This window comes from Silurus aristotelis, assembly GCF_946808225.1.
Source record: "Silurus aristotelis genome assembly, chromosome: 17".
Classification (NCBI taxonomy): domain Eukaryota; kingdom Metazoa; phylum Chordata; class Actinopteri; order Siluriformes; family Siluridae; genus Silurus; species Silurus aristotelis.
The window spans coordinates 6,295,467-6,321,552 of NC_139590.1; the positions used below are offsets into that span (position 1 = coordinate 6,295,467).

At 38.4% G+C, this 26,086-nt stretch overlaps 2 protein-coding genes across 2 annotated transcripts; both read right to left on the minus strand.

The window, feature by feature from the left end:
- Positions 1 to 18: 18 nt before the first annotated feature.
- On the minus strand, positions 19 to 6,946 carry odad4 (outer dynein arm docking complex subunit 4). Its single transcript, XM_083567385.1, has 12 exons — positions 6,715 to 6,946; positions 6,418 to 6,549; positions 4,372 to 4,525; positions 3,745 to 3,806; positions 3,438 to 3,582; positions 2,855 to 3,079; positions 1,930 to 2,058; positions 1,753 to 1,831; positions 1,559 to 1,645; positions 1,268 to 1,464; positions 1,040 to 1,140; positions 19 to 701 (listed from the first exon to the last, which is right to left on the minus strand). The coding sequence occupies exons 1-12, from the start codon at positions 6,829 to 6,831 to the stop codon at positions 666 to 668; spliced, it is 1,464 nt and encodes a 487-aa protein (XP_083423511.1). The 5' UTR covers positions 6,832 to 6,946; the 3' UTR covers positions 19 to 665.
- Positions 6,947 to 8,605: 1,659 nt separating this feature from the next.
- Positions 8,606 to 24,301, minus strand: dnajc7 (DnaJ (Hsp40) homolog, subfamily C, member 7). Its single transcript, XM_083567384.1, has 14 exons — positions 24,148 to 24,301; positions 15,986 to 16,074; positions 15,699 to 15,823; positions 14,351 to 14,464; positions 13,923 to 13,997; positions 13,685 to 13,803; positions 13,394 to 13,547; positions 12,301 to 12,465; positions 11,863 to 11,954; positions 11,689 to 11,762; positions 11,410 to 11,556; positions 11,074 to 11,223; positions 10,612 to 10,674; positions 8,606 to 10,413 (listed from the first exon to the last, which is right to left on the minus strand). The coding sequence occupies exons 1-14, from the start codon at positions 24,216 to 24,218 to the stop codon at positions 10,376 to 10,378; spliced, it is 1,476 nt and encodes a 491-aa protein (XP_083423510.1). The 5' UTR covers positions 24,219 to 24,301; the 3' UTR covers positions 8,606 to 10,375.
- Between the last annotated feature and the right edge of the window lie 1,785 nt (positions 24,302 to 26,086).

Here is a 26,086-nt window from a genome sequence, read left to right on the forward strand (position 1 = left end):
AATGACAAAGAATAGTCATTCATTGAAGTGATTTTATTTAAAATGCTTAATTTCATTTACTGTTCTGGTTATTTTGTTCTAGTATTTTGACATAAATAAAGTACTGCACTTAGGTAAATTATGCAAACTCGACTATGGGGTTAGCAAACATCTTCAGGACAAATACAGACAAGCTAAAACAGCTTGTCAGGTTCTTGCATAACTCTCTCACAAGTAGGTAGATAATACAAATTCTGGTGTTACACAATCGTTTCTCACAAGTCTTGATATTGCAACACACATGAACAAAGGAAGCGTAAATTGCTCATTAGCCACATCAGAAAGTCTTTTCTTTAAAACGCTAAATACAATTTCTGTCCTCACAGCCATTACCTAATTTAATGTGAGCAACAATTACGCAATTAATGTCCAACAGTTTTCATGACGACCTTAACCTTATTAGTTAAGTATTACCTCTTACTGTAAATGCTGTCAGATGTTCCTCGAATTTTTGAAAACAAATTTGACGCATGATGATGTCCTCCTGCTACAACACAGACTCAAAATTTATTCTAGTGGATGCAGGGACGAGTACAAGTGATAATTATGATTCGTTACTGTACATTTATTTTCATGGTCACTGAAACATCCTTTGGAAGGGGGACACTAATGCAGTCAGTCTTCACTCACTGGGACATCTGCTGTCTTGCTTCTTGAAGAGCCTGCAGGATGAGAAAGTACGAGAAATGAAATGACGGCACAGTGTTCAAGGACCAAAGTTGGAGAATCCATCATGTAGATGATCCATTTCTCCAAAAAGTGTAACAGTGTAAAAAAATAAACAGATAGCTGAATAACAATGGAAAATTGTTGTTTTATATGTACTACATTTTGTTCATATCCACTAAAGATGGACATTCCATGATTGCTGGGACTCTTCCAAACATTTATCACTAAAATTTTGCATAACTAAGAATGCCACTTATATAATTTGTGCCTGAATGCAGTAATAGAATATAACAGGAGTAAAACAAAAGGGAGAAAGAATGTCTGTGTTGACCTTCTGAATGGCATCTTTGGAATCGTTGTCCTGCAGCAGTTTAGCCTGTTTCAGTGCCGTCTCAAAGTGTAACACGCTTGACCTATAGTTCCCTAGTTTTACTGAAAAAGATGGAAAAGACCGTTACACACGCTCCTGAGTCCTATTTCTTACCTCAGCATATCACGTGTAATTTTATCACTCGTATTACTTTCCTGTGCGTAATGAAGTAATGCAATATGGACTCACACTCAGCCTGCGCCACAAGCACGTTGGCATTGAGCAGCCATTTCTCATCGCCGATGTCATTTGCAGCACTGAGCGAACGCATGCCATAGTCTCTGGCCTTGATGTGATGCTTCAGTTCTAGATAACAATGACCGATCTCATGGAACAGCCAGGCCTTCTCCAGACCACTTTGCACCAAAGGGATCTTTTCCTCCCAGCTACACATATGCAAAGAAAAAAAAAATTTTTATACGTTTTTTATATAACAGTTACCTACTTCGAGTGTAAAAAATCTAAAATAGCTATACTCACACTTTTAGAGCTTGATGAAATTTGCCAATGCGTGCATACACTCGGCCAACGTTGTCCAGAGCCCTGGATTTACTGTCAGTCAATTTACTAAAAAAAATAAATAAATAATAATACTACAAAAACATTGTTTAAATGTATGACACATTTTTAATCATGCTATACAGTAAGCAAAAACTGAATCTGAAACACCTTACCCTTGCTGGGCCAGCTCCAGATCTTTAAGGTGGTTCTCCAGGGCCTTGTCCATGTTTCCCAGATCTATCAGTGCATTACCTGATGACAGAGCAGAGAATGAGTGCCTGAAGTTCCTGCCAGACATTTGTTTGGAAATGTATGTGAATAAGAAATCTGAAACCAGATAACAATCGTACCAATGTAGCTGTATAGGCTTCCCATTACTTCGGTCTTATTGGGCAGATCTTTGGCAGGCCGGCTTTTAACCACCTTCAGCACCTCTCGGGCCTTCCTTAAGCTATTCGCTGCACTTCCTGCTGTCAGTTCTACAAATGTAAAAAAAAAAAACAACAACAAAAGGTTATGGACAAAATCAGTGAAGACTCTTGTTTAAGTATGTTAATAAACATTGTACAAAAAAAGCAACATTTCCAGACTTAAAATAAGACAATCACGAGAGAAAGTCTTACCAAAGATGTTGCATGTTTAATTAAATTCAATTTTCTATTCATTTTTATTAGTATAGCACTTTTAACATTGGACATTCTCTCAAAACAGCTTCACAGAGATAAAAAGTTGATACATTTCTATAAAGAATGGATAAGTTCAGTGGCTATAAATTTGTTTCTTATAAATGTATGTTTATCTCTAATGGCTGTGCCGGTGGTGACTGTGCCAAGGAAAATCTCCCGGTACAGTAATTACAGCAATGCAGTGCATATTGTTTATTTAAGCTTTCAGCTTTTACAAAAGGTTCTGGGGTATATGTGTGTGTGACCAGATCCACTACATTAGCAGAACAACAAACGTATTCCTCTGGAAAAAAAACCAGTCCAATTCTCTAAAAGGACACATTTAAATGGTGGTTAATACGATATTGTTGTGCTATGAAATTCATTAAACTGTTAAGTTGACTAAACTGTCTAACAGTAGTAGGTCAAGGTGAATGAGACTGTTGCATAATTTCAATATTGTGACACTAAATATCAAGTTTGTCAGGTGATGCCATGATGAAATGACAGAATGCCATGGAATGGTTTACTAGTTATCTCACTAGTAAATGTTCAGACATTTAGGATACTTGTTGTACTTCAACCAGTGAGTTCTGGCTCAATATGTCACCTGTGTCTAGCTCCTCCAGGCTTTTAAGGATGTAGATGGTGGACTCTGTGGGAGGACGACTCCGTGTGTGCTTCCACTGCTGCTGTATGAGCTTTCGTTCGCGCTCACGGGCGTAGATAGGTTTCTGCTGCTGCCAAAACTCAGTGCGTGTATCCAGATAAGAGATGCAGCTCATGATTACGTCCTGCAGCCTCTCACCAGAGCGCGTCTTACCTTTTATTAGATCTGAAACAAGACAGCAGCAAAATGTGTCAACTTTAAATTTTTATCGCCACCTACTCTGGGGGTCAGGGGTGTGCATGGTAAGAGTTAATAAAAAGTTAATGACACATGGAGATTTTCCATAAGGTTTAAATCCAGCATTTAAACATTAGAAACGTAAAATAAATCATGGTAAACACATTTCTGAATTTTATTTATGCACTTTTGGATTACTTTACCTTGAAACATGATCCAGGTTTGTCTATATTCAATGATTGTTCAATCTTACCACTGACATGCAGAACCGGCGATGAGTTTGTGTGTCTTTGTTCTATTGCATATTTTATTTCTCATATGCAAATAAACCGTACATAAAACGCACCTTCATCTTTGAGCAGCTTTTCCAGGTATTCTTTGTCAGTGTACAGCTGTCCCAGGAGCTGTTTTGCTGTTCTCTCACGTTTGGGTGTCTTTTGGCTTTGCTCCTTTACAGGATGCATAAAAGTTTTTGGTTGAGCCTTTTTGTGCTGTCGAAAAACAATTTGTGACAAGCTCAAACTGACTGCTGTAGAAGGTAATTCCAGCTGGGTTTATTTCTATGGTGATTAATTAGATAAACAGAGTTGCATATATTTTGTTTGCAAGTGTTCATTCTTTTTCAAAGCTGCTTTGGGAAAACACAGACTTACCTCATCCACCTTATAGAAGAAAGACAGATCACCCTTATTCTCCAGCTTTACAGATGAAGGACCTAGAAAGGTAAAAGGTTTGTTCTTTTTTAATACATTAAAACCATTATATAGACCACAGTTGTACATTTGCTTATACAAGTAAGTTGTTTATATCATCAGCAAACATGCAAATGTACATCAGTTGTTCAGCCCTAAATACTAAAAAGATTATAATAGACACAGAAATTATTGATAATGTACAAAAGCCAGGGACTTTTCACAGACTGTAGTGAAATTGAAAAATATTTGGCACTAGACATTTATGACATTGCAGTAATAATTAATTTACAATAAAAGGTGTTTTTCCTTGATGTAATTATGGTGGATTTGTAGTTACGAGTAGTTAAATTTACAGTGTACATAATAAAAAAATCACTGTAGTGGTGCCTGTTTTTAAAAAGGCCAAACACTCAAGCTTCTAATAATTAACAACTGCAGATTATGCTGTTTGAATCCAACTGTATGAGTAGCCTTACATAACGAACTATAAGCATTATGTTGTATAAAATTGCTTTATTTACTGCTTGATATAACTGCAAATCTTGCTAATTCGTAATGCACGACAATTCTTCAAAAAGCACTCACTTCCCACACAGTTGTTGATAGCTTCCTCAGCTTTCTGTATACCCAGTCTGAAGTCCTGCAGCTCTGGTCGCAGTTTGTGGCCTCTGTGGTAAAAGACCAATGCAAACTCAAAATCCCCCATGGTGTACAGAGCCTCTGCCTTCTGATACACACCCTGAGCAAGGCGAGAGAAATGTTTCAGTCAGTATTACAGCCTAATGTGCTAAAGACTCACTTGACTGAAAGACAAGGCTAAAAAAATAAAAACCTAAATACATAAATTAGGACGTGTTAGCTCTCTATGAGAGCTACTGCATTGTCTATTTGGAGAATGATGATGTGAACATAGATTGCTTGTTTTAAACTTGTATAATTGGCAATGAGTTACGGCTATGTTATACACTGATTACACCATCATGTTTTAATATTATTTTAAATAGCATATTTCCTATTCAATTACACACAGAAGCCCAAGCTCAGAGTTGAGTTCGAACTGTGAGGCCGCAATGCTACCAACTGTGCCAACATGTTTACCTATATATATATATATATATATATATATATATATATATATATATAAAGATATCAAAGAAAGCAAACACAAATAAAAGAAGGATGTGCTGCAGCTCGGCTGGCATGTAAGTTGGTTCAGTTTGCCACAACATTTTCTTTCATTTGTGTTTGCTTTCTTATGCTGTATAACTTTTTATATTTATTACAGTCAGCATGTTAACATAGAATTGCTGCTTCACAGTTTGAGCGCAACTCGTGTAAGCTGTGCAACACTTCTGCTAGGAACATAAGTGACCAGTCTGGTATGTCTGGTAATGTGCAGCATGCCATCATTGAGCATCTTGAATACATCAGTTGCCATTTTGACACAAGCTTCCCTTCGTTTACAACACAGCATTGGGGACAGTACAACAGGGTGCATAACTCATAAGAGAACATCAGTGTAGGAGACTCACAAAGACGCTTACAAATATACATATCCACTTCTGTCTCCTTTTCTTTCACGGTGCTGTCCTTATTTCTCACTTTGAGCTCTCAGTGTGCTTTTATGGAGTATTGTGGCCAGCACTTAGTGCAAAATGAGCTGTACTGTGAACGTGCTTTGCACTTGCCGATCGGTGTTAATTAACATATGCATGTGTGCATGAAATGAATCAACATTAACATTTTTTGCAAAAAGTAGTGGGATTTGAATAAGGACCTTAAAAACATATACATAAAAATGGATGTTTGTGGATTTTTTTTTTTATTATTATAAAACTGCACATATGTTTAAGCACCAAATAAGCTCTATTTGCAGTATGTTAGTAACATTTGCTTTGTTTTGTTTGTGTCCATGAAGAATTATGCAAGAATTTGAAACCACTTGAATATTGCCATTTGACAGATGACAGACAGATATACAGACAGATAGAACTGTCATTGCACAGTACAGGTACAAAGCAACAAAAAGCAAATATTAGCATTGTGCAAACTGACAAGTGTAGATATATATGTAAATACATGTACAACAAATAAATATAAATGCTTCGGGCAGTGAAAAATGTGCAGATGCTGCTGAGCAAGTATGAAGAACATACAGTACAGAGCAAAAGTATGAACACACCCTTTCCTTCAGTGTTTATTTCTTCCATTTATATTTGGATGTATTCAGTATTAATGTAAAATGTTGAAAGTGTACTTAAGGTGTACTCACTTTTGTTGGCAGCTATTTAGAAAACAATGGCTGTATTTTAAACCTGTACTGTTTTACAAACTGCAGATTGACATCTCTAAAGCTACTTCATTTCTATAGTATGTGTAACAGCTCAGAGTATACATTAGGTTTACTGGTCGGCGCTATCTTGGGTTATGGTTTTTGTCTTGTTCTGTCTGTCTGCACTGTTTTTCGTCTGCACTGTTTGCACTAGATGCACTTTATGTAGCTCTATGTTGTCTCATTTTTAGTCTGTACCTTGTACCACTGTGTATAGTAGAAATGACAATAAAAGCCTCTGTCTAAATGTGAGGAGTGTATTCACTTTTCAGATGATGGATAGGATGCAAAAAGCCTACCTTGAAGAAGTTTTTGTCATCTTTGAGAGAATCTTCTGCGTCCTTAAGAGCATTTTCAGCTTCACCCATTTTCACAAAACATCTGGATCTGGCAACCAAACAGCTCCTGTCTCCTGGCTGTAATAGCAGAGCCTGACACATACACAAAAACTACGTAACTACCTTGGTTTTGTTTCGCTTTAAAACGATTTATTTCAATTAAAACAGGTGAAAAAGCCTGTGAGTGCAAAGTTTTGCTTGGAATATCGAGTTTTTGTGTTTTGGCTTTGATAAGGTAAACTTCCATACAGATCTTACCGTAGAGTAGATTTCAACAGCTTTGCTATAGTCTCCTTTTTGAAACAGCTGGTCGGCTTCAGCCATGTAGGTGGAAAACGAGCTTTTTGGAGCCGTTTCTCCCTCATTGTCTGACATTTTTACATTTAAGTAAGTACCGAACTCAGAGCTTACTTAGACGCGCACTGCTAGCTCTATTTAACAGGCACGACTGTCCGAGCTCTGGTATCCTAGCAACGGGTACATACAAAAAAAAAAAAAAAAAAAAGCCGACACTTCCGCTTTACGCTAACTAGCTAGCGTTTAGCAAGGATATTTGGTGTGTCCATCCTTTGGTTATTATCCCAAGGGATGGATGGATGGATGGGGAGATATATACACACACACACACACACACACACACACACACACACACACACACACACACACTACCAGTCAAAGCTTGGACATGCCTTCTCTTTGTGTTTTTTTTATTCTTTATTTTTTTTTTTTTATAATTTTCAACATTGTACTGAAGACATCCAAACTATAGAGCATGCATGGAATTACATGGTAAACAAAAACGTGTTCAACAACCCCGGAAATGTTTTATATTTTCCAATTCTTCAAAACAGCCACTTTTTGCTTTCTTATCATTCTCTCAACCTCATGCGGTATTCACCAAAATGATTTTAGGAACTTTTAGGAATTCCCAAATTTCTTTACTACAAGATCCCATACGTGTTTCATTGTTTTTATGTCTTCAGTATTAATTTACAATTTGAAATAAATATAAAACAAAAGGTAATGGTGTATCCAAACTTTGAACCTTCAGTTAATGACTGAACTGAAACAGAAACAGCTGAATGGGAGGCCTAAACTGGGTGAGGAAGACAGCTTCATGTCAAAGGTCATACTCCATAGCAATAAACTCTCTCCCAAATCAGATTCCAAAAAGTTTTTAAGATGTGCTGTTCAAGCTAATTTGTAGAACCCGAAAGAATCTCAACAAGGAAACCTAAATCAGCTGACAGACACATCATACATACTTCCCTTTAGCATGATGGAGTCCAGCAGAAGAACTGACGAAAAGCAGTGGGACATAGGTAGACCAAATTACTGTCCCATTTAAAAGTCTGGCCAGAAATAGCCTTTAAGGAAGAAGTGCAGCTATAAAGCCATACCCCTGTAGTGGAAACAATGTCAACTGACCCAACTATTCCTGAAAAAAAAAAAGGAACCGGTGTGCAAAAAGGTGCTAAAAGTCGAAATATTTGGCTGTAGTAGATGTTTGCCAAAAGGCTGGAGAGCAACACAATGAGTGTCTACAGGCAACATTTAAGCATGAGGAAGGATTTCTGAAAATGGATTTGGATATTTGGTCAGAATTAATGGTATAGTCAATGCCAACCCTGAATATATAAACAAACAAACCCTGTATACAAACACTTACCAAAAAACAAACAAACAACAAAAAAAAAAAAACACCCACACAACAACAGGCAAATACTTATCAATTTTGCATTATCATCAGTGAGGCATCTGATTGGCCCCCACCATCCCCTGATCTCAGCATGAAGTCTGTCTGGGCTCACTTGGAGAGACAGAAGACTTTGAGGCAGCCTACTACATTCACAGTTGTTGTGGTTAGTTCTCCAAAAGGTTCTCCTACGCGTCAAGGTCCTGCTTCTATTGCTAGAAATGCGAGTGTACCTAGAAGAATTAATATCACTTGAAATATTGATTTGATTTCTGTTCATATTCTTTCCATTTTGTTAAATATTTTGCTTCAAAGCACTCAATTCTTCTATTTCTGAAAGCACTGTTCCCCCACAAGTGCCTAAAACATCTGCACAGTACTGTACATTTACTCATCCAAATCCCCTAGCATAAAATAAAATAACTACTTTAAATAAATCCCAAGAGTCAGATACATGGGGAGAAACAGAAAACAGGCTAAGTTTATTTACATGGTTATTTCTTTTTTTTGTCTTAAAAACGGTCCATAGTCAAGACTGTTCCTTTAGCATTAGCCAGAGCAATGTGAATGTTTCTCTTCTGACTGCACCATGAGGATCTTAGCACAGGCAACATGAGTCATTTTAACGTGTAATTCAAGTTGTTGGAGAACAAAAGCCGTTTTTTTTTTTCCCAGAACCCAAATCAATTTCTGATAAGACAATGAAGGTTACACCCGGGAATCTGCCTTGTATAGCTACTTAATCGTGGAATAAAATTCAAGTAAGCATGCATGCAGGTGAGACATTTAAACATCCAGAGTTCCAGTTTCCAAAATCAATACAGACAACATCCAAACCAGTGAGCTTAGAACTGGGTTCTCCAAATCGAAAGCCTAGCACAGTTTGGTCACTGTCCACCTTGCTGTTAAACATGTATAAACGGGGTGTACATTGAACCATGTGTACGAAGCAGAGGAACCTGGGCTGGAACTTGGTTCTCCAAAACAAGAAACGAAGAACCCCATCCCAGAACATCTTAGTAGCAGTGTAGGGATTTACACTCAGGTCCTCCAGCAACTCTACACAGATAAACAAACAGCTGTGCTCTCCAATCAGGCTCAGCAAATTCAGTTAGTGCCTCAAAGATCACCGTCTAAGATCCTCGTGTAGCGTAGCTAATGAACATTCACAAAACATCTCAAAAGGCTCATGCCTGGCTTGAGAATTTACAATAAATATTGATTATCAAAAAAAAAAAAAAAACCCAGAATACATTTTATAGTTAAAAAAATTAAACAGTCATCAACTATCAACACGAAGAGAAACACTTTACATTCCATTAAAATGTACAATGCAGCAATGGTTGAATGGCGATGGTGAATTTGTAGCGCTTGTATGTTTGGAGGGAACCACCAGAGGGAACTGGAACACCAGATTTTTAATCATAATCTTCACACTTGTGTATGCAGTGGTTCAACAAGCTGGGACTTAATCCTAGTCGCAGAATGCAAAACTCGATTAGCATTAAAATTTGGCATAGAATAAATCAGCAAACGAGAATAAAAAAATGAGCGAACTGCAATGACTGGGAACATTTTTGTACATTTGGAGATGAGGTACGTATAATACATCCCTTCCTACCGGCATCACAAGGTCAAAAGCACAAACCTTGACAATAACTGGCACTGAAATCAGCAAAGTGTGGAGCAAAAACAGATCCTGGATTGGTACAACGAAAGCTGCAAATGATGATTTCAGTCAAAATGTAGCACCTTCTACATTGGGAGAACCCAATCTTGATTCCACGACCAAACAAAACCGGGAAAAGCCATTACGCCAGAGTGGTTAATTAACTAGGATTATTTTTAATTTAAAGAAAGAAAAAAAAAAAAAAAAAAAAAAAAAAACAAAAAAAAAAAACAATGTTGAAACATATGTGCAGCTGTTCATGATGCCACCCAGGAGGGAAAAACAATTGCAGTCAAAGGTATAGTCCGAAAGGACTGCTGGACTTGTCACGGTGTTTAAAACCATTTTGTAGAATGACCATATGCGGGTCCTAGACCTGGCACACTGCAGTACAACACGCTGTTGTACAGAGGTGTGTGTGTGTGTGTGTGTGTGCGCGAGTGTGTGTGTGTGTGTGTGTGTGTGTGTGTGTGTGAGAGAGACTAGTGAGTCTATGTTGGAGTTGATTCTGGAGGCCGTATGGGGCTGCTGCATACATGCGGGAGAATGGACAATTAGCCAAACTGGAAAAAGAAATTTCCAGGTCCAGATGCTATGGGACAAAGAAAAAAAAAATCAGAGAGAGACGTGTCAAGATTCACATCTTTAAATCATTTATCATCATGCCTAATTATGACTGTAATCGGAGCGAATATGTAAAAAGTTGCATAAGGAATATATAATAATGCCTAATTGACTGTAATAGGAGCAAATTCTCAAACTGAATACAGTTCTTTGTTGCATGCCTCACCTTCAAAACTGAAACCACTAGGGCCACCAAAGAATGCTTTGAAAATATTATTGGCATCGAAATCTGAAGAAAGAATAATTAAATTTTTTTAATAAAAATTTTCGACTGACATTTTTAATTGAAAAGCAGTTATGCATATAGAACACAAGACTGTTTTAAATGTAAATCTAATTAAAGCTTTCACGGTTCAGTTTATTTACCCGCGTTGGAAAAGTATGCTTGCAGCATACTCGCACAGACATTTAACAAATTACAGTTTGCATATGCAAAAAAAAAATACAATTATTTAATGTAATGCTGATAATTTAAAACGACTAATCTAACTGACCATCAGTTACCACTAGAAGAAGAATGGAAAAAAAAGGTTATTTATAGATTTAATTGATTTGCTGGCATCATATACCATTAAAAATGTATAACTAAGTGAATACAGCTTTTGTATTTGTTGAGAGAGATACAGACCCATGTTCATGTCGTCATCCTCCAGATCGTGGCCGCTATCGTAACGAGATTTCTTTTTGGGATCCGAGAGCACAGTGAAGGCCTCACCCACTTCTTTAAATTTCTTTTCCTCCTCTTTCTGTATCTCTGCACTCGCACCACTGTGTCGATCTGCGCCAGACAGAGATGTTTTGAAAAAATAAGTCCTATAGTAACTATAGATGAGATACATCTTAATTCATCCAACAGTGGGGAAATTCCTATCATTTATTTCTAAACATAACATTACTATTTAGCCCACAGGTTATACTAAACAGCTAATATAATAATAAAGTGTATGAATATCTAGTACTGTACCTGGATGGTGCATAAGGGCTCGTTTGCGATAAGCTTTCTTGATCTCGTCTTCTGTAGCATTTTTATCCACTCCTAGAACTTTATAGTAATCTTTCCGTTTACTCTTCTTCAACTCCAGCTGAGCGTTCTTCAATAAAGTCTTATGTTCTAAGGGAAAGGACACACTGTTGTAAAGCAGCAATAAATGGCATATTAGCTCCAGGCCTTAAAGGTGCAACAAGTGATTTTGGTTGAGCCCACCTTTATTCTCAGCACTGAAAAGGTGATGAGCACACATACCTTTAGTTTTCTCTGTCTGATAGACCTTCTCGTAGTCCCTCACAGCTTCTTCGTACTGCTCTGTGTCCATATAACTGCAGGAGACAAATGCAGTCATGAGTGCAAACATTTGCATAAAACACACAGACGGACAGACAGAGACACACACACACACACACACACACCACACCATACCATTGGGCTCTTCGTAAGTATGCTTTAATATAGGATTCATCCAGTTTAATGGCTTTTGTGCAGTCTTCTATGGCCTGCTCCAGTTTCTTTAACTAAGACACAATTTGAGAAATACATGTTTATATATGTAATAAGTAAATATCTGCACAAACACAAAACATTATCATGATTAACACACTAGTTTAGATACAAAGATTAAGGAAAAATACATTGTCAGCATAATGTTTTGTAACAAATACTAAAAGCATTATTATTATATATATATATATATATATATATATATATATATATATATATATATGCTGGAATGCAGTATTTAAGAAACATGCATGTGTCTTACTGAATGCCAAACATTCATTATGCAAACACTTCTGGCTAAATTGAAAGGAAGAGGTGTTGCTGCAACTCCATTATTATTGAAGATGTATAAAGTCTCACCTTGGAGCCAACGGTGGCTCGGTTGCAGTAAAGCTTGGCATTGGTTTTGATGTTGTTGGGATCAATGGTCAGGGCCTCTGAGTAGAGAGTATAAGCATCTTCAAAATTGCCCTCTTTGAACGCCTGGTTTCCTTCTTCTTTCTTCGCCTTCAGGGCTTTGGCATTCTGCAGAGGCAGAAAAACAAAAATGCAGGTTTAGTAATTGGGGGGTGTGGGTCTATAAGTCTAAGTCTAGTTGACTGTTGGGGGGGAGGGGGGGATCTCTCATAGAGCTGACAAAGCAAAGGACAAAAAATGTGATAGAAATGGACAATTCCTGGAAAATCATCAGGACTGGATCTGAAACATATATACAGTGCACGCAAACTAAAAAGCAGAGAACTTGAGTCAAACAAGATCTGGAAATTACAGCCATTTAGAAATAAGGAAGCATTGGGCCATGTGCCTGCTGTCATATTTCTTTATTAAATAAATAGCTCAGTATAGGATGCTACAGGAACACGTACACTGTGTCACCCGGTCATAACTATGTTGTGCTTTTTGAGCATTGCTCTCCACATTTAGTCTCAATTTACTCTTATAATTCCTTTTACTCTTCTAGAAAGATTTTCCACTAGATTTTGGAATGTGCTTGTGAAGATTTGTGCTCATTCACCCACGTTAGTTAAGTCGGTACTGATGTAGGTGAGGTGAGGAGGCCTGGGGTGCAGTCAGCATTCTAATTCACCCCAAAGGTGTTAAATAGGGTTGAGGTCAGAGCTTTATATATTCATTGAGCTTGCTTTGTGCACAGGGGTATTGTCATGCTGGAACAGGTTTGGGTCTCCTAGTTTAAATGAAGGGAAAATCTCATGCTACTGCATCCAAATAAATCTGTGCCTACAACTGTGTGCATTCAGCTTTGGGATAACAGTTTGTGAAAGAACCACACATGGCTGGGAAAATTAGTTGTCCCAATACTTTTGTCAGAGTCAGGCCAATGTCAGATTTGAATGGCTCCAACAGATCCTTTTCAGTTTATTAAGAACTCACTGTGTTCAATGTAATAAAACACTATGTGCACAGTTGATTAGAGGCATTAACTCTGACTCACTCTGCAGGCCAGACGAGCCTTCTCATGATCTGGTGCCATGCGCAGTGCCTGAACGAAGAACTGCACGGCCTTGTCGATACAGTCTTCATAATATAAACACAAACCCCTTACATACAGGGCATCGCCGTTAGTAGAGTCCATCCGTAAGATATCACTGCAAGGCAGAGGTAAGCAGAAAACCAGGGCGTTCACTTTATTTTTTTCATGATGTAAATGAAATGTTTCATAGCAGTAAATCATACAGTCTTTTCTCTGGCTTTATTTATGTATTCATCATTATTATATGGTTACCTGGCAACAGACTGAGCTTCTGGGTAGCGGCCGAGCAGTGCCAGGCATTCCGCCTTCAGCACCTTAAATCTGTGACACGCAGAGGCCGACTCCAGCGCTCGATCCATACAGAACACCACCTACACACAGACACGCATCGCGGAACAGTTAGTCTCTCTCTGCAGTAACTGCATCGCTCTAAAAGCATCTTTATAATCGCTCAGTTTATTTTATATTCGTCGCCGGGAATCTCACTGACCATCCTGAAGTCTCGTTTGTCAAATCCGATCTCAGCCATGCGCTCGTATTCCAAAATTGACTCTGCATTCTTTAGCTGGAACACAAAACCGTACACGTTGTTGACGTACATAAAACTCTGCGGGTCATAGTCCTTCGATATCGGTTCCAACAACAAATCTTTACGGTTGGGGTAAACACTGGAACCTGCCATTTAGAAAGCCTCTATATTGTGAAATGAATTAAAACTAAATTGCAGGCTGCAGTAAAATAAACTGCTAATAAAGCAGCAACTGTTTAGGACATGTTGAAATTTACATAAAATCTAGCTAGAGAGCCAGCGGTGCCATTTTAGGATTTTCGAAGAAACATTTACTCAATGAGCACCAAGAATCTGACATTTTAATCCACCAAGAAGAAATAAAAACCTGCTGTGACTGCATGCCTTACCTCTTGCTGTGCTTGACTGTTGTCAGATTCCAGCTCCAGAACCTTCTGGAAGCATCGACTGGCAGCCATTGCATTACCGAGTAACAGGTGGCACTTGCCCTCCCGTAAGTGACCCTGATGCGGGGAGAGAATAAATGTGTGAGCAAACACAGATGTAGGCATTAACTAAAATCTTTCCATTACATCATCCATGGGATGATCAGGGAATTAATTCAGATCTCTGGTGGCACCACACAACGGTAAGGTCAAAGACAGACCGACAGAAGGGGGTGTTTACCCCTCACCCACATACAGCCTGTTAAAACCACTAGTCAGCAATTTATCAATGTGTAAAAAATAAAAAAACACATCCAAAGGGTAAATAAAACAAAAGCAATGTATAAAACAAACGACAAAAAATACAAAATCAAATTATTTACACCAAGATTTGTTTCAATATTTAGATTTTAAAGAGGAGACAATTTGCTCGAGTTTTGACTTGGCATTTAGCCAGCTGTTAAAGCACACCTGGATCGTGAAATCAGATACCATTGATTAATGTTACCTCTAGTTACATTGCAGTGCTGAGAAAGATAGACAGTGAAAATATCTGACTGATCACATTGCAAGTTTGGTTGCACAATTGCCAAGTTTTTTTGGCTCTGTCTACAACACAGTGATGGCTGACTATAATTCACAAATAACTCATGTCTGTCTAACAAGAACACACTTGTTCCCTGAAAGATCCAGCATGCATGCATGCATGCATATATATATATATATATATATATATATGCATGCATGCATGCATATATATATATATATATATATATATATATATATATATATATATATATATATACACACACATACACACACAGGGTTTCTTTTTGTTTTCCCTAAGTCAGATTAAATCAATTCATCAAATATAAATAATTAAGAGTCTTTAGTGGACTGGGGTCAGGTCAAGATCGTGGAAAATGAAAGCAAGCCACCAAAAGCCAAGACAACATTTTTCCGGTCAGACTTTGTGTAATGAAGAGAAGATAAATATTATTTCTAGTCTCAGATGAGACAAAGACCAGATATCCAAAACCTAGAAAAGGTAATGCAAATGTGGCCCTTTGCTCAAAAACCCACAGTAGCAGAAAATTGATCTAGGTTAACTTTTCCCACCATCAAGATCCTCCAAGAGCCTCAGAACAAACAATTAGTGTGAATCACTGTGTACTGATCCAGATTACTGTTGGTTTAATCAGAGGGCTTTTGAAACACAAAAGTACCACAGCTAGTCTGGTTATTACCACGGCGGGTGCACTTTCTTTGTGGACGTTCTTAGAATATTTCAGTCCACTAGGTGACCCCTTACCTTCATGAAGGTGTCGTCTAGTCGCACAGCTTGCTGGGAGTCCTCCAGAGCTTCCCTGTAGCGGCTTAGCATCATCAGTGTAGCTGCGCGGTTGCCATAGTAACTGGCATTCTTTGGGCACAAATCTGTTCAAATCAAAGCAAAAAGTAAGCTCCAGGAAATTCAACGAGGAAATAAATTATAAAGAAAAATGATAAAAAAAAAAAAATAGTTAACCTGCTGTCATCGTTTCAAAATCATAAACAAAACATGTGGTACAAGTAAAATCAGCATGCACAGACAATTACCAATAGCCTTGGTGTAGTAGTTGAACGCTTCAGCGTAGTCCTTTTTAACATAATAAGCATTTCCCTGCTCTTTGCAACCTTCAGCTTCCCTGGGAAGACAACACACACACACACACACACACACACACACACACACACACACACACACACACACACACACACACACACACACACACACACACACACACACACACACACACACACACACACACACACCTTTCAAGGACAAAGCTCAATACAAAACAATGATTCAAGTATTTTACAATTCAATTTAAGATACTGGCTTTAAACAAATTAAATAACTAAAAAACAATTACTAACAAAAATAAATAAATTGCCCAAAAACAAAACAACTAAATAAATGTAGCAGAAATAGAGCTCCAAAGATGGCTAAAAGGGCCATTTTCTTTGGCCTGTGGTGTGGATTGAAAGCTACTGCAGAGCTCTAATCACTATAAACAATCTCTTTTTAACACATGATGCTTGTTGGTCATTGCAGACAAAAACTTTGATCGCTGACTAGCATCCTCGCATTCTATTCTGATCCGAGTTGCACAGATTGCAACCTCTGCTGTTCGAACATGGCAACTGCATCACAAACATTAACAGAATACCCACGATGTCGATCACCCATTTGCTCAACGAGTAACCACAGTGTCACCACTTAGACATTAAAGTTTATTAGCAATAGCCATGTATTTTGTATATAAAGTGTTCTGGGGAGACACTTTGCAGTAACAAATATTTAGAAAAAAGAACCCTGAAAATAAATAGTTCCTGAATATTGATTAAACATCGCACTTAACAAATTCTGTATTTGGAGTCATATAAGGATTTCACTAGTTTATGACGTGTTCACAGCATTCATAATGTTTCGTTTGGTCTTTAACTTGGTGTTCAAAATGATGTCAATATTTCCAGGTCACTTCAAATAAGATTCGGTACAACTATGAAACTAGTATAACTCAACGGCTACAACATTTACTTTTCCCCAATAATCACAATTAAGTTATAAATAAGGCAAGTGGAGGTGGTTATGGTTTGCTCTATAATGGCGCTTTGCTAATCATAGCGAGGGTGTTTTTTACAGCCCGAAGTCTATTCCTTGCTCCAAAGAGCTGCCATAAGCTAAATCATTTATATAACTATGTGATGTATGTGGATCATGTTAAACAAATACATACAATTTTCTCCATATGCTTATATGGTACAGTATATTTTTTTTAATTATATAAATAATTTTTTTTTAAAGTATTATGACCAGGCCAATGAAATGCTTTGCTGGGTGTTGCGTAAAATGTAACAATTTTTTTTTACAATTTTCACTTATCGCCATTATCATCGTAACTTGGGGACCGTCTGTATACGTGACAGACTGTGCAACCCAAATATTCAAATATTGTTTCATTTAAATATTTGTTTAAAATAACGTTTAAAAGCATTTGGCAGCTTTATTAGTCACCTGGCAGGAAAGATCAAACATGCCAAACAAGATTTACAATATACATCCACAACTATACAACTTTAAGATTTGTATGCGCTTTTTTACAACAAACTGCCAATTCCACATTTAGTCCCCATTAGCGTTTATAATAAACTCCACTCTTTTGGGAAGATTTTCTACTAGACTTTGGATGCTTATGGAGATTTGTGCTCAATATGGCGTTCAGTATATTTGAGGTCAGAACTCTATAGCAGGAGGTCTCACTCTAACCCATGTAAAGCGTATCTTTATGGATCTGGTTCAGTGCACAGGTTTAGGTCTCCTGGAATAAAAGATGGACCAAAGATCATCAGACACATTTTAGAATAACACATCTATCCACTCAGACGTGAGAAACTACAAACACTACTACAAGAGCAGGATCGAACTATGAGAAACGGCAGAGCGACTCTGGTTCGCATTCGTATGAACAAAATGGCACTATTACAGGTGGGGTCGGATTTACATAACCGGGACAGAATCATTAATACAAAACATCCAATAATAATAAGCAAACCAGAATTGATTAAGGAGGCACTGGATGCGTCACGACAAAAGTGCCATTTTTAACTACCGAAGTCTGCACTAGAGACCGATACTGGTCGCTTTCATGGCGTGGCTCAAACAATCATGTTCCTACTTCATGGGGAATTCCTTATAAGCATGGATTGATCAGGCAATTCTTTGCCACCTTTGAGCATGTAAGTGTGCTAAACAGTAAGCGCCACATTTCCTGCGTTTTTTATTGCTTTCGTTTATTATCTATTATCAGGAAGGAGGTTATAAAGCATTCGGGCAGTCACATCCAGACTGTGCAAAAGCCCCCCCCACCATCAGGCTCCTCATCACACAGAACTGAACTCTACATAGCGCACACACACACACCACTTTGTGTTACTGAACTGTACAACCCGAGCTCAACACACTCATCACGCAAATTATCGGGGGTTGGCTATATTTAATCATATTATACCATGTTTACATGCCGTTTTATGCACCTCTCAACTGCTGCTACTGTTGTTTTTGGACTACATTCGGTATGTTTATAAATACACTCGTATATAGTCTTTTGCACATTACTGTATAATCATAGTATACAATAGGTTTACTGGTCGGCGCTATTTTGTGTTGTCTGTCTGCACTGTTTTTTTTGTCTGCACTGTTTGCACTTTATGTGGCAAGGACACTTTAGGCCTTGCTTTGTGTTCTGTTGTGTAGTTTTATGTAGTGTGATGTTGCTCTGTGTTTGTTTAATGTAGAACCAGGGTTTCTGGAGGAGCGTTGTCTCATTTCGCCGTGTACTGCGTCAGCTATATATGGTAGAAATGACAAAAGCTTCTTGACTTGACTGATACCAACAAACAAGCAGTGTGAACAGAAGTGTTTTTTGTATACGTGACACATTGTACAGGAATACCTGCAAACAGTGAGCTGTTCTCTTGCCTCATTGTTTGCAGGTATTTCTGTACAATCATGTATCCAAAAGCACTGTTTTTAGCTGCTCAGGTCGCATGAGACGCGACTTTTTCCACACAAGCGCTCACACAATGCCGCAGTCCCATGAAAACCTGAATGATTTTTTTTTTAAATAGCAACCAAGAACCCTTTGAAACAGAAAGTAATTTGATGTGGCGAGTTACTATGTAGTGAAAATAATATATATAAATCCATTGTCTTCAAGAGAACCAGGAACTTGAGGCCCAAACAGCAAAAAAATCTGTCTTAAAAAATGTCATGAAAAATGTATTTACTCATGATGCAGCGATTTAGCGTTAGGCTCCAGAATTTAGTCTGGTGACCCTGGCCAAACACAACTTCACGTACTGTACAGAAAATTAATTTAGGGATCTTCTAATCACGTCCTCTATATATAAATTACACAAAAGATTTGCCGTTGGTTGTCAGCGAGCTAACAATCTTAAAAACCAAGTATCCCAACACGCTGAACTCTAAAGGAAGCCACTCATTATCTTTTACTCCAAACCATATCTTCATGCAGCTGGCTTTGTGTACAGGGGAATCATCATGCTGGAACAGGTCTGGGTCTCCTAGTTCATGTGAAGATTAGGATCTTAAAAACACCACTACGTGTGAGGTGAACACATACGGTGTCGATACTGAACACGGGGTAAAGATGTACCTCTTCAGCCGTCCAACTCAAAATTGCATAAAGTCAGTCTCATCATGCATTGATACCTCAGGGGATGCCATAAACAGATTTGAAAAGAAGCATGCGAATGCAAGACATGATGCTTAAACAAAAGACTTTTCCTGCGTTTGGACTGAGGTTCGAAAAACTAAATCAGGCTTTCAGAACACAGAGGACGCTTATTTTTAACAAAACGCGATGCGTCGGGTATGAAAAGTAACCGTTTACAGATTTTTTGTAAACTCAAACTGCTGCATAAAGCATTTCCTCTCCATTTTTACATTTTTAAATAGCCAATAAATACAATGACATCATTCTTGTTCAAGGATCATTATTCCTTTCCATATGTTTATGGTACCTTTTGTAATCTGATCGTTTCTGTAACGTCTCGGAGAAGAATCCTGGACGGATTTACCTGAAGAACAATAAAGAACCCAAAAATCACCTTGTGTTTGGGGCTACCTCACGCTGAATCGGAAAGCTCCTGATCCGATCCGGACTAAGAGCCTGCTATACATCAAACTGACACGAAGCCTGGGAACAGTTTATCTCTGGAATTTTCTCTTATTCTTAATAAAATAGCAGCAATGTCCCTGCTACGGTCCTTTTTCACCACAGCACACTGTTCTGATCATCAACACGGTTGCAGGAAAGCATGGCAAAAAAATCCCCAGCCGACATTAACCCAATTAACAACATTTAGCTTTAGACTACGATAGGAAGTAAAGGTGTACGTACACCTGGGCCAGGTTCAAGTGCTTTAGAAGAGAGTGACTCTGGGGGGAAAAAAAAAGGGGGGGGGGATTGAAAAGAGAACTGCACTGCGGGAAAGTAAATGCATATAGGTCACTCACTCTTGAAGTCGACGGTAGATATTACATCCTGTGTACTTGTGAAAAGAACCGGAGGATATGACAAGTTTAGAGATACTGCAGATGATATTTTAGAATACATTATACACAAACACTTGCTGAAACTGAAAGGAAGGGTTTATACAGAATTGAGTAATATAGACATACCTTCAAGTATCATGATACGATTAAATAAGTGTTTCGGTTTTTCTTTGGCGCCAAACAAAATGCCGGAAACCACCTCTGAATTATAAAATTATTTTTTTTTACGATTTCTTACATTATTGTGGTTCACTGTACAGTAGTTTCTTTACGTTTTGGTTTAAAATTATCCTAAACTTTCTGCCGTTTTTTGGGCTGAACCTTCTCACCCCTCACTGTTCTGTGTCCAGAGCTCTCCAGAGTTTAGCGGGTGGTGCGTCAGTAATAATAGTCCGTGGGAAACACAGTGCTCTGTGTTTTGATAAATAGACTAAGTTATTTGTAGAATCGCTACAGCTCTAGTGTGATGTGACCCAGAGCAAGGCTGAGTTACCTTTACTGTGAAGTGGTTACATTTTTCCCCCGATTATATTGTTTTATTCCTCTTATAAACACAGCTATCTGCCAACAAAGGCAATTTATTCCATGTTTTCTTCAATTACTTTAATTTCTAGCAATTTGTGCGTACCAGCAGCCTCTTATTCCCATTAACATGGAAATCCATTATTTCTTATGCGCACAATTTTTTAATAGTATAGTGTGAGTTCGTAGGCTGCTGGAATGTAAAAGGAAAAGATGGACACCGGAAGATAAGCTTTTTTGTGGTTGTGCCTCTCTCAGGAGCGTATCAATACTACCCCTCCCGCCTTTGAAAAGCAGAAGCGTGTGGATGAAGGTCCGTAGTGAGAACTGGTGGGTTGTATTGATGGAATTTAGTGACCTGGAATGAAAAATAAACTTTCCCCAAAAGTCGCCGGTCATTTACACGTTTGTGTGGACTGGTCGAGGGATTTATGGTTCGAAATGAAGAGGTCATCAGAAATCCTATTCCCCTAATAATGCACGTTGCGGATGTTTTATACGAACCCGGAAGTTTGTGGCAAATCGAGTGCTGAATGGGTTGAAACGAGATCTGATACGGCAGGTGAAGAAGAGACGCCCGGAACCGTACAGAGATTTGAGGAAGCGCATTTTGTCTCAAATAAATGCGTCTGATCAACGGCGGTTTAACACGTTAACGTGAAAGAATTTGTTTGATCTTGTTCGGTTTATTGAAAAAGGTTTAATCCCATCCCGCTTACAATTTCATTCAGTTCGGGCATTTTTATTCCGATTGGGGTGTTTATATTGAGCATTTTTATTCGGATTGGACTTTTAAACCGATTACAATGCTCCATGCAAACGCACCTACTGTAGCACTCAATCAGTCCGACCCATTCCAGCACTGAGCAGCCCCTCGAAACACCCATCACATAACCAAAAAATAGACTTTCTTGGGAATTTCTTGAAGGAAAACAAACAAACAAAAAAAAAACCAACAACAAAAAACCCAACCATATTTGTTGCCAATGTACTGTGCTTAATACTCTAAAGAGAAAGAGATATTCCCAGGGTGGGGCATGTACACTGTATAGAACAGTGGAGTCAAAAACAGAGGGGGAATAAATGACACACCGTCTAAGAAGAGAGCCAAGCACAGGCAACATTTAATGAAAAAGACCGAGAGGATAAGATACATTTAGAAAATACCAGTATGTAAAAGCAGTCCATTTGCCCAAACGAGATGCGTGGCATTTTTTCTAGACTGTCAGCTCATTAAAGTTTGGGTTTAGGTTCTGGCAGACAGGAAGTGGAGCTGGAGGTAGCAGATCTGAAGATGTTGAGGTTTTCGTTGGCAGTGAGGACGATGGTCAGGATTAGAAAGTAGTTTATTAGAGGGACAGCGCATGTAAGACATTTTACAGACAGGGTGAGAGAGGTGTGATTGAGATGGTTTGGACATGGGGTATATCAGTAGGAGAATGCTGAAGATGGAGCCGCCAGGAAGGAGGAAAAGAGGAAGACCAAGGAGAGGTTTATGGATGTGGTAAGGTAGTTGGTTTGAGAGAGGCAGATGTAGAGGACAGGGGGGTATGGAGACTAATGCGGGGGTATGGAGACGCTGAGGGGACCCCTAATTGGAGAGGTGTAGTGTAAGGTGAGACGAGACGCCTGCGTTCGCTTTAGTTCATCTTCAGAACACAGACTAGTTGCTCAGACATATGGATTTCCAAAACACGTATAGTGTTTGAGCAGCCTGTAGATAAAAATGGGGTCAAATAAAAATAGTGTGGAAACTCTGTGTCAAACTTTATCAATTATAACAGAAATGAAATATTACTTCACTGGTTGGACATAACGGCTCTGCGTGCCGGAAAAAGGTTTTTGACATTGGCATGTCTGGTATGGAGGATTTGATTGGCTGAGCACAAGACTGGTACAGCACTGGGCATTGACAATTAACATTTACTTTTTTTTCTAGAAGAGGGTTTAAATTGAATTACATTTTTTATAGACAATAACACTAAGAGACAGGTATAAAAATCTCTAAATATCCTGGGTTTTTATTTTGGGGATGGAAATTCGCCCTAAATACTGATCCCAGTTGAGTCTCTCTCTCTCTCTCACACACACACACACACACACACACACACACACACACACACACACACTTACTGTGCATAGGGTTACACACCCAAAACGGATTGGCATGTTAAGGTGTGTGTGTGTGTGATTGCTTCGGGAAAACGTAGCAAGACAGAAACTTCCAGAAGTTTATAAGCGGTGTCTTATTTAAAGGTGCACTTCCTCTTAAAGGGATCGCTCACCGACACCCGAGTGACGCAAGCAAAAAAAAGGGGGCGCCGGGTTATGACGTCATATTCTTTTTTTTTTCACGCGCAAAGAAGAATATTAATTTTTTTCCCCCAAATAAATATTAACTGTAGATTTAGTGCACACTTTTTTTTTTACCGTTGCTATTTAAATTCAGCCGACATTAAATAACCGGCAAACAGCAAATCGAAACTTTTGCAAAAAAGAAAGATAAAACCAGAGAGACGGGACTCCAATTAAAAAGGTCATCGCTTCTTTTTATAGCGAACTGAACAGTGGAGGCGTGTGAACTATTTAAAGACGTGATATTGCGCGGTGAATGATGGGCTAAATGCGGACGGAGACGCGCAGCCCGGCATGCTGATTAGCACGTGTTAACACGATTCACATCAACATACCGTGGAGGAATTTAATCTGAAATATCACGATTAACTCACTCCATTAATGAAAATCGTTTTAAAGTGTCTAACAAAGCGTATTGGAGCATCATGGCTGTGCTCATGGCTAATCCAATTCAGATCGCTTTAGCTAGCAGTGAAAAAAATAACAGATTGCGCTGAAAACCAAGTTAAAATCATTACTATGTAATATTTGATACCAGAATAAAAAAAAGATGGATTATATAAAGACCCTATAAATCATGCTAATACGCGGTTTAGCCTTTTAGGCCAACAAAAACAGCAGCTCAGAAATGTCCATTGGGACGTGTGTTTTAATTAATGGCGTGTCTTTTTTGTTGTTGTTGCAATGTCACGTATCATACACATGTTGCAGGTGTTTGTTTTCTTTATCCCCTTTCTTTATAAATAAAAAAAAATAATACCTTTCCAGCTCTTCGTCGCTGAGCGAGTCCATCTCCGGCTCCGCAGTCGTGTTGTATGCAGCCGCCGCCATTTTGCTGTCAAGCACCACGAACGGCGTGCGAGCGCTTTGACGCACGTCGCTCGACCACGCCCCCAGTTACACGTAAGCTCCGCCTTCTCGGAATACAAGCTCCGGAAGTGGAAGAAGTGGGTGTCTTGCATCTGTGACCCGTCAACGTGTCCGCCATGTTGGAAAGGGCAATAATTCCCTATATCAGTGAATCACAATAACAATCAAGTATTATGGGTCACATGTACACTGGATTTGTCATGGTGTGTGTGATGATGATGCTATTAAAACTAGGAAAAAAGACAAAGTAATAAAGATATTGATTGTACAATTAGTGCAGGGTATGCAAAATTGAGGCTATGGAAATGTATTTAGCAGTGGCAGGACATCAGAGACAGCAAGACCTTCTCTGACTTTTGTTTTAATATATTTATTTCCAGTAAAATGCATTAAATTATTCTTAATAGTCTATTATTTTCTATATTATTATATCTTCTCTCGGTTGCACTGCATCCAGGAGTGAGTTTCTGTTTCTGAGTTACTATAAAATCATATTTCAGCCATTAAATCACATGTTGCTGGGGTCAAAGGTATCTGCCTTAAGTCTTCTGAATCTGTAGCACGGGCGCCTGCAGCGTAAAGTACATGTTGCTCGAGTTAGATTTTAAGTTGCCGACTCCACGGCCATCTTAGCAGGTGTACAGTAACATCATGTATCATTTTTACATCCTTTGATTGGATGGTTAGAAAGCGCACTAGTCAGAGCTTGCAAACCGCATCTATAGCAAAGTGGTGCACAAGCTCAAATATATATTCGTATGGTATGTTAAATAGCTGTCTTCTTCATTCCACAATGGCTGACAGAGGAGCAGACTTTGGTTTGGTCTCAGATATAATCACAAAGCCATTTTCAAGATGGACAGCTGGACATCATGAGGAAAGGTCAATCAAAACAAATCGAAAAAGTTTTTATTAACCATTTAACATTTGTTTCCTGTTCACAATTTGCCTTCATTTTAAATCCCCAGGAAAACAGTAATGCCTGGAATAAAATGCATTAAAAAGAAGCACTGACCTACATATACAACCTAAATTCTAATATTTGTTCCATGGAATTGTATTAATTTATTCCCAACAGTTTATTCTTTTCATTTCATAGTGTTTCTTGTGGCCGCACTGTTTCCAGTACGTGTATGTGGATGTTAGATTTTTTTTGTCCAATCAGATTTCAGCCTTTATGTGCTACCATGTCAATCTAATCTGCCCAGGGCCTTCAAAGTCAGTACTAATGGCCTTTTTACCATAGAAAATATTATCAATGAGTCTGTTTTTTTTAACCAATCAGATTTCAAATTCGCCCCACAGGGGAACTAGCTGTCCCAGAATAGTGTCAGCATTTTTCCATCCTCTGATTGGTTGGTCAGAGGGAAACTGTTACAGCCAAGTTCGACTGACAAAACAGGTGTGTATCTCGTCACACATTAATACATATGAGTTAGACTTTTTTTATGCCTACAGAGGGAAAAAAAATTAATTTGGTCTCCGACATATTTAAAAATCCATTTTCAAGAAAAGCTAGTTTGTTTTCACCTTCCAGACCAGTGAATACGAGCGGTACCATTGGATTACAGCCTCTGAGGAGCGGTACAAATTATGAGTCTGAATCTCTTAGTAAGTAGGGTGTATTTTATTAAAATGTTTATGTTTTTGTCATGTTATTAGACCATTATTGATTCTGAACTGCACCAGATGATGTAGGTGGCACAGTTGCCATTGTAGTGTAGAGGTTTGGAGTTTTGGAGTCTTTTCTTGCTTGAGTAAAATGGTATTTATTTTAAAATGAAATGCCTTTCTCTCTCTCTCTCTCTCTCTCTCTCTCTCTCTCTCTC

Bases quoted from the DNA above. Each gene is read 5' to 3' on its own strand.
- odad4 (XM_083567385.1), bottom strand. From the start codon at position 6,831: ATGTCAGACAATGAGGGAGAAACGGCTCCAAAAAGCTCGTTTTCCACC. The intron at 3,807-4,371 runs GTGAGTGCTTTT...TTACCTTTCTAG, and splicing joins TATCAACAACTGTGTGGGAA to GTCCTTCATCTGTAAAGCTG. The intron at 2,059-2,854 runs GTGACATATTGA...TTACATTTGTAG, and splicing joins CCTGGAGGAGCTAGACACAG to AACTGACAGCAGGAAGTGCA.
- dnajc7 (XM_083567384.1), bottom strand. From the start codon at position 24,218: ATGGCGGCGGCTGCATACAACACGACTGCGGAGCCGGAGATGGACTCG. The intron at 16,075-24,147 runs GTATTATTTTTT...TTGTCTTCCCAG, and splicing joins AGCGACGAAGAGCTGGAAAG to GGAAGCTGAAGGTTGCAAAG. The intron at 14,465-15,698 runs GTAAGGGGTCAC...TCCCCGCATCAG, and splicing joins TAGACGACACCTTCATGAAG to GGTCACTTACGGGAGGGCAA.